The sequence below is a fragment of the Ambystoma mexicanum genome, chromosome 6p, assembly GCF_040938575.1.
Source record: "Ambystoma mexicanum isolate Mex_15411 chromosome 6p, UKY_AmexF1_1, whole genome shotgun sequence".
Classification (NCBI taxonomy): domain Eukaryota; kingdom Metazoa; phylum Chordata; class Amphibia; order Caudata; family Ambystomatidae; genus Ambystoma; species Ambystoma mexicanum.
The window spans coordinates 552,939,888-552,953,453 of record NC_090935.1 but is presented as its reverse complement, the minus strand read 5'-3'; the positions used below and the strand labels follow the sequence as shown (position 1 = coordinate 552,953,453).

Here is a 13,566-nt window from a genome sequence, read left to right as displayed (position 1 = left end):
ACACCTCCTCAATCGAATGCTGGCTGTTTGCATATCCGGTGGCGGGCATGAGCAAAGCTGCTTTCACTACCTTCAAAGGAACACATGGGTGCTGCAGTGGGAGCAATGTTGCCTGCACTGCTTCATATATCAATATCTTCAGATTAGTCTCTTTACTTTGTAGCTGAGTATTATTCTTGGACATGGACAAGGTAGTGCTGGGATTATGCAGTGATTATGTAGGCTGCAAGCCATGGCCTCAGTTCATATGTTTAATCTGATAAGATCCATGTTATGAAGGGTGTCTCGTAAGGACAAATAACAAACATTGTGTCTATGCAGGTCATAGTGTATGAATGAAGATGAATATTGCCATTAATAGTTTTATTATTTGTAGTCTCCAGGTAGCACTTCGGTCAGTGAAATCACATGCTTTCTCTCCTGGTTTTTATGTACCCTTTAATGCTTTGTTGCACTACAAATATCAACCACAAAAGGTATTGCAGTAATGCGCACATAAAAGCTAAGTACACCTTAAAACATAAAAGTGAATATGCGATGGGTGTTCAGTTGTTTCATCAAAGTGAATTAATTTGTTTTAATTCACTTTGTTGTATTTACATCGTGGGGAAGATATATATATATTTCTGAGGCTTGTGGAATCTGCTTAGATCACATGCTCTGCATAGGCCGACATCTAGTGGAAGCTGCAGAGTATTACAGTTTGTTTTTAGAAACTCGAAAATGGGCGTCGACACAGGGCGTGCCAGTAATACTATCCCTAGTGTGACGTCCACTGTACCCAAGATACCTCACGCGTCTAGGATCCTCAGATTGTTTTTTTCCGCCATACTGGTCGGAAGCATCTTGCGGAGTCCCCTGGCCTTAGCCATACTTTTGCTAAAATTTTAAAATATTAATCTATTGACATCCTTCCCCACCCCAACGTCGAACTTTGACACTCGACGCCGGCTGGAGAAGAAATCGACCGTCGGCTGCTGCACGACGGATTTGGGCCTCGGAAGGCCGCTGGCCTCGGCCCGGGCCTGGTAGGCCGCTGGCCTCGGCCCTGCAAGTAGGGAGAGTGGGGGGTGGTACATACTCTACACTCTTGGTATATAGGTACACCTTATACATTTCCTACACTTAACAGCCCGCTGCCTCAAGGTGCGTATGGAGGGTACCCCTTTTCAATTCTGCCCCAAGTGCAACCGCAAATACCCTTTGGTCGACAGGCACACAACGTGCAATCTCTGCTTGCCGAGGGACCACCCCGAAGCGAACTGCAGAGCGTGTAGTAGGTTTAAACCTAAGACACTTAAGGACCATTCGACGAAGCGTTGGGCCCACCACGCCAGGCAGGCGGCCATGGCAGCGGAGGGCGCCTTCAGCGATGGCAGCGACGCCGTACTTTCGGACGGCGAGGGCATTACGGCGTCGAAAGACAGCCGAGCGCAGGTCCCCGACCTCGGAAGGTCGTCCGGCAGGGCGGCTATGGGGAAGACCCCCGGCGACGCAAGCGCTTCACATACTACACACACTAAACACACTAAGTCCAATCATCCACTCTTGCCAAGAGTGCCTCGCTCCCTAGGCTAACAGAAGTTCGATCGTCGGAAGACGACTTCCACCCCCAGGCCGCGCTCCAGGAGGCAGAGCCCGCAATTAAAGCCAGCGAGGCCCCACGCTCGAAGGACAGGGACACCTCTCCCGATCCTCGACGCCAGGCGTCGAAAAACTCCGGTGCCACTAAGGGACAGGGAAAACATTTTTCTACACACGGGGAGGGGGAAAAACAGCAGAAGAAACTACCTGTACATTCTTCCACACCTGTGAAACACTCCACCCCCCCTAAACAGACAGACAAGCCCAGGTCTGCTGATAGGTCCACAACCAGCAAAGCTACTCAAGATAAATCCCATAGACTTGCTGAGAGAGTCATTCCCAGTTCCAAAAAATGATCCAGTGAAGACATAGATAGGGTCATGTCAAGAATGTCTTCTTTGGCTGATTTTTATGATAAAAATCCTGAACATTTCCTCTCGTATGATCCACAAGGGGCCACACCCTCAGGCTCTACTGATCCTATCCCCCCCGAGTAAGAAAGCCCGATTTGAAACTCGGATGAGGTCTGAACCCTTTGAGGTACAACCTTACGCAACACCATACTCACGGTATCAAGGAGAGGCTTCCTTTGTGGAGACCAAGAATTTGGTATGATAGAAGAGCAAACCGGGACGGGCTACTATGGGGATGATGAGGAACAGGAAGAAGAAGAGGATGACCCGGAAACATACAGAGTAGATTCCCCGGTAGAGAACGAAGCCCCGGTTACCGACTCCCCGGTCGATAACCAGCCCCTCCTAAATGAGGTTCTCGCTCGCGCAGCAGAACATTTCCACATTGACACCCACGGTGTACAGGAGGAAAGGGACTTCGCAGAAGAGTTAGTGGGAGAAAGGAGGCCGGTTGCCCAGACCATCCCTATCCTTAAATCCATTCAGCGGAGAATAGATCCGTCCCTGGTGAACCCAAACCTCACCAGAGCAGTCAATCCCAGGGTTGAAAAACTTTTCAGGGCAGCTGAGTCTGACCCTCTCTATATAAGAGGACATCTGAAGCCAGACTCCCTAGTTGTTACCAACACTCGTAAGAGGGCTGGCACACCCTTGTCTTCGTCAGAAGCTCCTCCCGACAAGGAGAGCAAAAAACTATACGGTTTCGGCAGGAAGGTAGCCTCAACGTCCGCCTATCAAGCAAGGATTGCTAACTCCACCACCCTGTTGGCCAGCTACAACTGCCATCAGTGGGAAGAAGTCGCGGCTCTCATAGCCTCTGCTCCTGAACCGTTAAAGGGCCAATTAGCTCGGATTTCCGCAGAGGGTAGAGCCATGTCTGGTTGCATTTTGAAAGCAACCTCTGACGCCGCGGATAACGCAGGCAGATTGATAGCAGAAGGTACTGTTATCAAGAGACATGCGTGGTTACGGCAGTCTGGTTTTAAGGCAGAAACTCAGGCATCATTGTTAGACAAACCGGTGGAAGCCGATCTGTTGTTTGGTAAGGCGGTCGAAGACGCACTGAAAAATGCCAAGGACGAATACGAGACACTCAAATCCCTTGGCCAGTTAACCAATAAACCCCCTAACCAGAGAGGGAATAGTAATTTTCGCCGCCCACGCGGCCAAAATTCCCAGAGAGGATCTAACTATTTCCCAGGGGCAGGGTACACAGTGGAACAACAACCAACAGTCTACCCAGGGTTACGCCAGAGGTAATAGGAGAGGTTGTGGTAAAGGCAGAGGCAGCCCCAGCAAGGGAGGCGGCACGCCTCCACCAAAGCAGTGATGCTCAGTTCAGGGTCCCTTCTCACGCAACCCCAGTAGGGGGACGCATTTCAAACTTCACCCAGGCTTGGGAAGGGATCACATCAGACAGATGGGTGCTGTCAACAGTATCCACGGGATATTGTATAGAGCTACTGCAGCGTCACCGGAACCATCCTCCACGACAAAGAGTACACTCCTTAGAACATCAGAAGATTCTCCTCGAGGAGATCGCCATTCTTCTACAAAAGGATGCGATAGAACTCGTCCCGGGACACCAGGTAAACAAGGGTATTTATTCAACTTACTTCCTTGTGCCAAAGAAAGACTTGACAATGCGCCCAGTATTGGACTTACAACAGCCTGCCAACAAGTATGTCAAGCCCCAAAAATTTCGTATGACCACGCTACAAGAGGTAATCCCCCTCCTAAAAAAGGGGGATTACATGGCAACCTTGGATATGAAAGATGCTTATTTTCATATTTCCATGTTCCCAGCGCACAGAAAGTACTTGCGCTTCAAGGTGGACAGTCGCCACTACCAATTCAAGGTACTGCCCTTCGGGATAGCTTCAGCACCAAGGGTATTCACCAAAGTACTGGCGGTGGCGGCTGCACACCTACGCAGGGAGGCAATCCCAGTGTACCCTTATATGGACGATTGGCTCATAACGGGGGAAACCCCAGGAATTTGCAGGACAAACATTCAAAGGACTATCGACCTCCTCCACGAGTTAGGCTTCTCAATCAACGAGAAGAAGTCAAGCCTAGTGCCAAGCACCTCAAAACAATTCCTAGGAGCAATCCTGGATACCCAGGAGGGGTTGACCTTTCCTTCAGAAGAAAGAATTCGGAATATACTACTGCAAATTCCGCATTATCAGTCCGGTCAACAAATAACGGTACGCAACGCAATGCGTTTACTGGGCATGATGGCGTCATGCATTTACCTGGTCCCCCACGCGCACCTGCGCTTGCGTCCCATGCAGGAATGGTTGGCGAAACCGTGGTCTCAGGCAAGTGGTCAGTGGGACGATCTAGTGGTCGTTTCGCCAACACTGGTACAAAGCCTTCACTGGTGGACAAGAGAGAATCTCGCAAAGGGGAAACCCTTTTACGATCCCGAAGTACAGGCAGTAGTCACTACAGATGCATGTCTGACGGGGTGGGGAGCCCACCATCTCCACCACACAGCTCAGGGTCTCTGGTCTCACTCAGTGGCCAAGAACCACATCAACCTGCTAGAGCTTCTGGCAGTATTCAGAGCGCTTCAGGCGTTCGAGCCCCATCTACTAAACATGTCAGTGCAAATCCGGACGGACAGCACTACAGCCATGTTCTACCTGAACAAGCAAGGAGGGACTCGCTCGCCAAATCTGTCCAAGCTTGCCCAGAAAATCTGGATATGGGCACTCAGACGGAACATCTTCCTGTCATCACAACATGTTCCAGGGGAGCTCAATTCCCTAGCGGATGCTCTGAGCAGAGACTCCCTCCCAGAGGAACACGAATGGGTTCTTCACAGAGAGGTCGTAGAAGATCTCTTCTCTCAGTGGGGTTTCCCCACTATAGACTTATTCGCCACAAGCGAAAACAAACAATGCCCAGGATTTGCATCCAGGTTCCCCCAACCAGACTCCCAGGGGAATGCCCTGTGGATGAACTGGTCAGGGATGTTTGCGTACGCTTTTCCACCAACTCCTCTCATCAGGAAAGTGGTGAACAAGATGAACAGGGAATCGATGACGCTCGTCCTAGTTGCTCCCATGTGGGCAAGACAACCGTGGTTCCCACACCTACGCAGGATGGCGGTGTGTGAGCCCATCAAACTACCAGCCTGGTACAACCTACTGTCCCAGCACCAAGGTCAAACAGTGCACCAGCAACCCAACTCAATGAACCTGGCAGCATGGCTCCTGAGGTCATAGAGTTTGGACACCTCAATTTGCCACAGAGGTGTATGGACATCCTAAAGGAATCTAAGAAGCCAAACACAAGGCACTGCTACTTTGACAAGTGGAAGAGGTTCGTTATCTGGTGCCAGAGTAGACAAATCAACCCAGTTGATTGCACTCCTTCCACTATTGTTAGATACATGCTCCACCTGCTAGATGCAGGATTGGTTTTTAACTCACTGAAAGTACACCTGGCAGCCCTCTCGGCTTACACCACTTCCCATAGCAAGGTGTCGTGGTGGAAAGTACCAGTAGTTAAAGCCTTCATGGAAGGAGTAAAGAGACTTCACCCTCCTATTTCAAACCCACCGCCAGGGTGGGACCTTAATGTGGTGCTAGCCAAGCTCATGGGCCCCCCCTTCGAACCCATGCATAAAAGCAGTCTCAAACACCAGACTTATAAAACGGCCTTCTTAGTAGCTATTACTTCTATAAGAAGGGTCAGTGAAATTCAGGCTCTGTCAGTGCAGGATCCCTTCTTTACTATCCATAAAGACAAACTGGTTTTACGCACACACCCTAGGTTCTCACCTAAATTCATATCAAAATTCCATGTAAACCAGTCCATCGAGCTTCCGGCTTTCTTCCAGAACCCGCAAAGCTCGGCTGAGGTCAAACTACACACCCTAGATGTGCATAGGGCGGTCCTCTACTATGTAAATAAAACAAGACCGCTAAGGAAAACAGATCAACTGTTTGTCTCCGTAGCTACAGGCAGAGAGGGGGATCGCGTCTCTAAAGGTGCCATCTCGAAGTGGATTATTAACTGTATCCAGCTGTGTTACTCACTCTCTGAAAAGACTCTGCCTTTTACGCCAAGGGCCCACTCTACTAGAGGCATTGTGGCCACTCTGGCTTTCATTGCAAATGTTCCCCTTGACACCATTTGCAAAGCAGCTTCTTGGAGCTCTATTCACACTTTTACTCAGCATTACTGCATTGGCACCCATTCCAAAACAGATACACAAGTGGGACAAGCGATTCTAAGACACTTATTTGCTCATGACCCTTCTCACATCCCACCTCCTTCTTCTGGTACTGCTCGCTAATCTATGCACAGCATGTGATCTAAGCAGATTCCACAAGCCTCAGAAGGGATACATTACTCACCATAATCGTATTTCTGATGCTTGTATCTGCTTAGATTCACATGCGACCCACCCTTCCTCCCCTCCGAGAGAAGGCGCATGATTGCTTGTAGTCTTACCTTTCTGTCTATCTGCTTGGATTATCTGTACTCACGCTACTCCTCATGCTACCTCATGTCAGAAAAAATACAATCTGAGGATCCTAGACGCGTGAGGGATCTTGGGTACAGTGGACGTCACACTAGGTATAGTATTACTGGCACGCCCTGTGTCGACGCCCATTTTCGAGTTTCGAAAAACCAACTGTAATACTCCGCAGCTTCCACTAGATGTCGGTCTATGCACAGCATGTGATCTAAGCAGATACAAGCATCAGAAATACGATTACGGTGAGTAATGTATCATATATATATATTTTATATATTTTCTTTTGGGAAGGGTAGGTGGATGGGTGGATGTTAGGTGAGTAGTTTGCTTTGGGAGCCCTCCCCCCATTATAAAAAAGGAATCAAATAAATTGATAAATGCATCAAAGTGAATTACAACCCATAATTCACTTGAATGAAACAACATAGAACCAGAGCACCTGAGCTGATTTACCAAAGAGGTTCAAATGTCCAAGCATGACTTGGATGTCCACAGTTCTGAAAGGCACACATGGTTGACTCAAAATTCCATGATTTATTTTTCATACACTTAATAGAAATTGTTTCAGGCTTTCATATATTTCTTTTACAGAATGACAAGCTTCCCCTCTCACTTTCTTCGTTACCAGACAATGCAGAAAAAGCTATCCAGCTAAAAGATGAAGGTAATTTACAGCATAGGGACTGAGCCTAAGTGTGTGCACGATACTGTGCTTATGCCTATTTTACAAAGGATCAAAGCTTACTTATTTGTATTGTGTGCCAAATGAGGTTTCTTGATTTCCACTTGCTTTTTACCATGTGATTATTGCACGTATAGCTTTGACATTGGTGCCCATTAACATATTTCTTTCATTGTAACCTGTGAAAATATTTTGGGCAGGGGCTGTTGTATGAATGAGCAGTGTTCATTTCACCCTCTAAAGCACGTTGCATGTTTTTGTAGGTCTGAAATTCTGAGATAGGCTTTATAAGATACATTCTTCCAAAAATGTTGTGATTAAGCCCCTTCTCCTGAGCTCTGTAGCTTCAATCTGGGTGATATTCCTGTAATCATGGGGCCTGAACAGGCAAACCACCTAATCTATAGGTAATCTACATGGGAAGATTCCAAGAACTATCAGTGGGCACCATATGAGTGGGCCAGTTCACCTGCATGTGCCTCTTCCACCAATGATGTCTATTGTCTTTTTGCTTTAAACAGTTCATTGATTTTCATGTTATCAAATAAACCGAGGAAGCCCCCTTCGGTTCAGATGATCAATAAGTCAATCGGTATGCCTTTCTGACCAGTCCCCACAAAGAAAATATGTCTTGTATCACACCAGCAGTACAATTATCAGTGTGAGCCGCAGCAATTCTTCATTGTCTTTTTCCACTTCATCAGCATCGTTAAGGAAAGAGGACAAGTTCCTTGATAATCTGTGGTGCAGATGTACCAAAACTCTGCATTACATCTCACAAACGCTAAAACGGATGCGTTGCTGGTTGCATGCAACTTTGGTGGGAAATGGAAGAGTTTGAAAAAGGTCTTCTCTCTGGTTAGCAGGGGATCTTTTGCACTGAAAACACAGAAGTTAAGAAACTAGCTAGAGACATGATGAAGCGATGAGAAACTGTGGCATTGTGCATGGTGTCAGACATGAGGAGGCGGGCCTGGATGAGGAGCTCAAAATACACCAATAATGTACTGGATAGTTTCCATTGCCCTGGATTTTTTTCCTCTCCATAGCAGATGAGGAAATAACAAAAAAAAAAAACTTCTGTTCAAAATGCCAAGTCCATAGTCTCGGTCCCAGAAGGTTCTTTCCATGTGCTCAAACAGATATGAAAAGTCTAAACAGTGTCTTTTTCCATTTGTGGGAGGGTGGTTCTGCACCTTTTGGAAGACTGGAATACCATCAGCAAACACCCATGGGTTTGTTCGATGGTGGACAGAGGATACCAATTTATCACCCCACCCAATCCACGTATTCAACGTCACCTTTGTCAGAGAGATTAAGGTACTTTTCTCAGAGGTGAAAAAACATCAGGAGATGGATGCCTTTGACGCAACCGAGGACGGGGCTTTTCTCCAGACAGCTGGCAGGAAACGAAATTGTGGGCAGACTTACATCAATACATTTCTCAGTGAAGAGATGTTTAAGCTGATGTTGCCTGCGCAGAGCCATTTGTGCCTGTGTCAGGGATACAGGATTTGCAGCATGGATCAGAATGATGCATACCTGTCTGTTCCAATTTGCCCTCCTGAGCAGTAATTAACTGAGATTCTCCCCATGGTACTTTCAGTTTCAACGCATAATGCTCCCCTTTGGCCACAATGCAACTTCTTCAGTTGTTCCTAAACTGTTGGTCGCAATAGCTGTTAACTTTTAACTGATCAAGGGGTGCACGTTCACACTTAAATAGACGACTAGTTTCTGGTACCTCTCCTCAGAGGCTCCAGGATTTGTTACAGAACCTTGTGGATCTCCTTTTCGAATAGATTGTGTTCTTCCACGTATTCCTCATCTTTGATTCTCAAGTCTGCTTGCAGCTTGCTTCAAACTTTGCATTGTCGGGTGCCGTGTGACATCGAGTCATGGTCCCCAGTGGCTTCCGTCCTGTCCTCGGCCGTGATGTTGACGCTGGTATAAGTACCAGGCACGGCAACCATTGCTTCAGTTCCATTTTTCCACATGATAGCAAGCTTCGGTCGGCTCTTTGCCTCAATGAAATCAAATTGTGTTTCTTCAGTCGAAGTCAAATGAGGACAACACTGAAGACTGGATTCAAGCGGTGATCCGACTGTGGAGTGAAAAATGTCCATAAACAACCAGAATCAAATCTGTTTGTGGTGCCTGGGGGTGGGCCATAGAGTTGAGGACTGCGGCACCTGTCAGTCAATGGTGGTGAATTCCTTGAGAGAGAGGAAGGGGAAACTTATGGCAGGTAGAACCCCTTCAAAATCTCTTTCTGTTACCCCCTCAAAATGGAGAAGGTCTTCGGAGGACTCTAGGGAGGTTTCCCCACAGGAAAAGCGCTCAAAAACCAAAAGCGCTCGAGGTCTAGGTCTCGACACTCATCCTCCTCCCATAAAAATTCAAAGAAGCGACGCCTTAGATCGCCGTCATCTTCATCCTCCTCTCTCGACAGAACAGTCACTTTCCCAAGTAAGTCACCATCACCCGCTGACTGGGAAAGATTTTGTGTGAAAATGCTGGAGGTCTTTTAAAAGCCAGCTCTGAGTGCCCCTCCGAAAGAGCCTAAGAAACCGAAGTCCACTGCATCTGACAAGACCGGCAGGACGCCTGTTGAGTCCACCTCTCGCGGCCAGTGAGCCCGGGAGGGAAGGCTCCTCAACATGTGTCAAAGTAGTTTTCTTCGAAACACAGGCAAAAGTCAAAATCGTTCTCCTTGGGTGCTGATACCTGAGCCCTCAAGGCCCCTGTCGAAGCATTTATCGAAGTCTGTGAGACTGTCAATGCCTTCAACGCCGAAATTGTCTTCAACGTTATTGTCTTTCGATACCCATGGTCGATGCTTCGAAGTCTTCTAAGCCTATACCCAAATCTGAGTTTTTTCAGAACCATGGGATCCATTTTTGAAGAGGAGGAGGATCAGGATGTGCGTTTTGGCTATCAATACATTACACATAATGTACCTGAAGAACTAATTTGTGAAAAATTCAGAATAAAAAATCTGGTGGAGACTTTAGAAGAGGCAGGTGGCCTAGACACTTTACTTGAAACTGACTTTGCCACCCCAGAGGTGTAGGGTCATTCTGATCCTTCTTACAGGACCCTGTGAGTGGTCAGTAATGCGAGGTGGACAGCTGCTTGTGTTTTCCTCCAGATTAGACATTTTATTAAAGACACATTTAGCAAATAAATCCTCGCCAATCCTACGCAAACAGGGAATTCCATACCTGGTCTAAAGGCTAAGGGAATAAATACAAACAAAACATTCAAAGAAAATCAATAAACAACATAAAAGAATGAACAATATTTAACCAGTATTTTGGATGACCTTCAGATGTCCTAGGTAGATCCCTTCCCCACAGTTTTCCAAAGTCAATTCTCCAAATGTTCAAAGGAAAAAAAAATTCTTGAACCAGTTTGTACGAGTTCCAAGTCAACACAAAAGTTCATAAAACAAAAATCCACTGGGTACAATTCTTCAGCTTTCAGTGGAAAGTGGAACAACTTATTCTATGACTTTACAATTGATTAAGACCTCTGCAATACATTTCGTATAATTGTCAGGATGCTTCTCTTTGGGTTGTTGCTTTCCTCTTGACAACCACCCTTCTTCTACTATTACTGTGGGTACAGTCTCCTTTGTTCCACAGTATGCTACTATTTTAACCAACTTCAATGCAACATCCACTGACAGTTTATACACCACCACAGTTCAGGTACTTCTGCTTCTTCTTCTACAACTTTCCACTTCAGAATTATTAGGCATATAAAGACAAGACACTTCGAACTCTACAGGTAGGCAAAGCACTCTTATTTCCTATACTGCAAGAAAGGGGCAGCCTCTGCTTCTTCTGTCTGCCTCATTGCCACTTCTTCTTCTGCATGACTCTTTTATAAGCACCCAGCTCCCTTCCCCAGCTTTGTTCACACCTTCTTGGTTCCAGTAACAAACCTGAGGCTGTATTGCCACTCTTCCAGCTTCCGGTAACAATGCCACACTTGTATCAGAGGACACTGGACCTTTACAACCTTGCAGATCAGGTGTATAGATCTTAATAGGACTGGTTTAACTATGGACAGGGTTCACCTCTTGCCTTGGGTAATGCTTGTTCTTCTAGTCAGTACAACATCTGAATTTAAAGAATACTTGTTCTGAATACTAAAAGGTGGTAATGTGGTGCTTTGAAACACTTGTGTATAGGCGCGTTATAAATGTCATATCATCAAATCATAAATAAGTTTGTCTTCAAAAGGAAAAACAAAATTATTCACATACCTGTATGGGAACTTGGTGCCTACTCGAACTTAGTTCATCCGACACGATTCGGATTCTGAATCGCTAAGAACCTCGACCTCCAGCTCAAGTCCTGGGATTTCCAAGATGGCGACCGCTGGGACACCTTGAAACCTGCTGGGTCGCTGTGGCTTAACATTCAGCCCTACTGTTGGCTACCTGGAGGGTAGTCATGCCTTGCTACCTCCCCTTGTCGGCCGTTGCCTGGGCCGTGAAGCAGGACAGTTGTGGTGCCCCAATATACAGCAATATTAGGAGAGCAGACTACAGAGATTGCCTCCACCCCACTGAGGCAGCGCCAGAGATCATGAGTGGCGCCAGTAGTTCCCTCGGTGAAGCAGCTTCCCCTGACCCGCTCCCTTACCACTCATATTTGCACGCATAGCAGGGCTGCCGCTAGCATCATGCGTACCTGGAAAGCTTTACTCCAATTGAACTGCGACCTCTCCCTTGTGGAGCCTCATCTACCCCTTAGAACACCAGCGGACACAGCCAGGTGGCCCCACAGTTTTGTCCCTCCCTTGCCCAACCTGCCGCCAACACTGTGACTGCTTGATTGGTGCAGGACGCACACTTTGCTTTTTTGTGTGTGCTCTCCACAACCTGCTGGGTCTAATGTCTGGCCTGCTCAGGCCCAACACACATACCTCAAAAGCACTTGCAAGCGCCGCCTGGTTGGCCCGTTGCTCTGGACCTCTTTTGCCACGTCCTGTCTCGTACACACGCCACTTTGGCGGCCGTCTGGTTAGTGCAGGACAAGCATCTACAGCCTGGTGTATGCACTTTATAGATTGCTGGAAACTGTCGACTGGCCTGTTTAGGACTTTCCGAGCGTTGTGACACACGCTCGCCTCACCCCTCCCTTGTGCCTACATGTTCATTTGCACTTCTGTGCTGTTACATCCAGTGTCGTGACCTGGGGACCTCACCCCGAGGAGGTGTCAACAACGATTAGGACCGCCTAGCATTACATTCCCCCAGGCTTGCTAGAGACAGTTTTTGGTTTGACACTGCAACAATTGGTCTGATCCGCTGCACTCTACCTTTATTCACAGAAACTCTCACTGCACAGCGTGTCGTCCCGTCTGACGGTTTGCCCCTGCCCTAGTTTCCCAGAATGTCGCCTACAAAACACAAGGGCAAGCCGTCGATCATGGACTCCTTTGATGGCCAAAATAGGCACTGTGAAGTCACCCAAACAGAGGAGGGTGCACAAACTTGGCCACCTACGTCTGCACAAAATCCCCAAGGAAGACCAGGTCCTTGCCGCAATTGCTGCCCTGCGATCATCACTTGAAACCTCCTCTGACAGGGCGTCGGGCAACTGGCAGAGAGGCTCACAACTGCCGAATTGAAAAACTGCGAAAAGAAACCAGAGACACCACCAAGGATCTTGTGACTCGAGTCAAATAACTGGAAATGAGGAACACTGTACTGGCATCATACGCAGAGGACACCCAGGGAAGATCCTGCAGGAACAATATTTGCATACTGGGTCTTCCAGAAGGAACTGAGGGACCAGACCCTGCAACGTACATTAAGAACATGTTGCTGCAGGAAATTGGCTCTGGCAGCCCTTCACAGGGCTTCGCTGTTGAGCGTGCTCACCGCTCACTCCAAAAAAAAAAAAAACACCCGGATCCCACCCAAGGCCGGTCATTGCCAGGATCCTGAACTTCCGTGACAGGGAAGTGATCCTGAAATATATTTTAGGGAAGGCGGTAAAATACAGAGGGATCGCTCCAGGATTGCTATATACCTGGATTATACGCCCATGGTCCAGAGAGCCAGAAATTCCTTTGTACCGATAAAGGCGAGACTCAGGCAGCTGGGTCTCAAATACATGCTCATCTACCCTGCTAGGCTGAAGATCCTTTACAACAGTAAATCGTACTTCCTTGACAGCCCTAAGGCAGCCATCATGTGGTTGGAACACAATAATCTGGTTGATAAAAATGGCACTGACACCTGAATGTATGCTCAATCCCAACAGCTCCTATTACACTCTGTGTAAATTACATACATGGCATCCCCTTACTGATGTAGTAAAGTGGGGGGTGATATTGTACGTATGCTGAATCTGGTTATTGCACTATTT

General features: G+C 47.4%; 1 protein-coding gene across 6 annotated transcripts in view; it reads left to right on the top strand.

Moving 5' to 3' along the window:
- The window catches only part of SGTB (small glutamine rich tetratricopeptide repeat co-chaperone beta), a 792,782-nt gene that overhangs the window by 467,894 nt on the left and 311,322 nt on the right, over positions 1-13,566 (top strand). For all 6 annotated transcript variants that reach the window (XR_011280637.1, XM_069627365.1, XM_069627364.1 and 3 more), the window contains one exon: positions 7,087-7,159. Coding sequence is in view for 5 of the 6 variants with exons in the window: in XM_069627365.1 (XP_069483466.1) it covers positions 7,087-7,159 (73 nt within the window). In the remaining variant the exon portion in view is untranslated. The remainder of the gene's footprint in view (positions 1-7,086; positions 7,160-13,566) is intronic.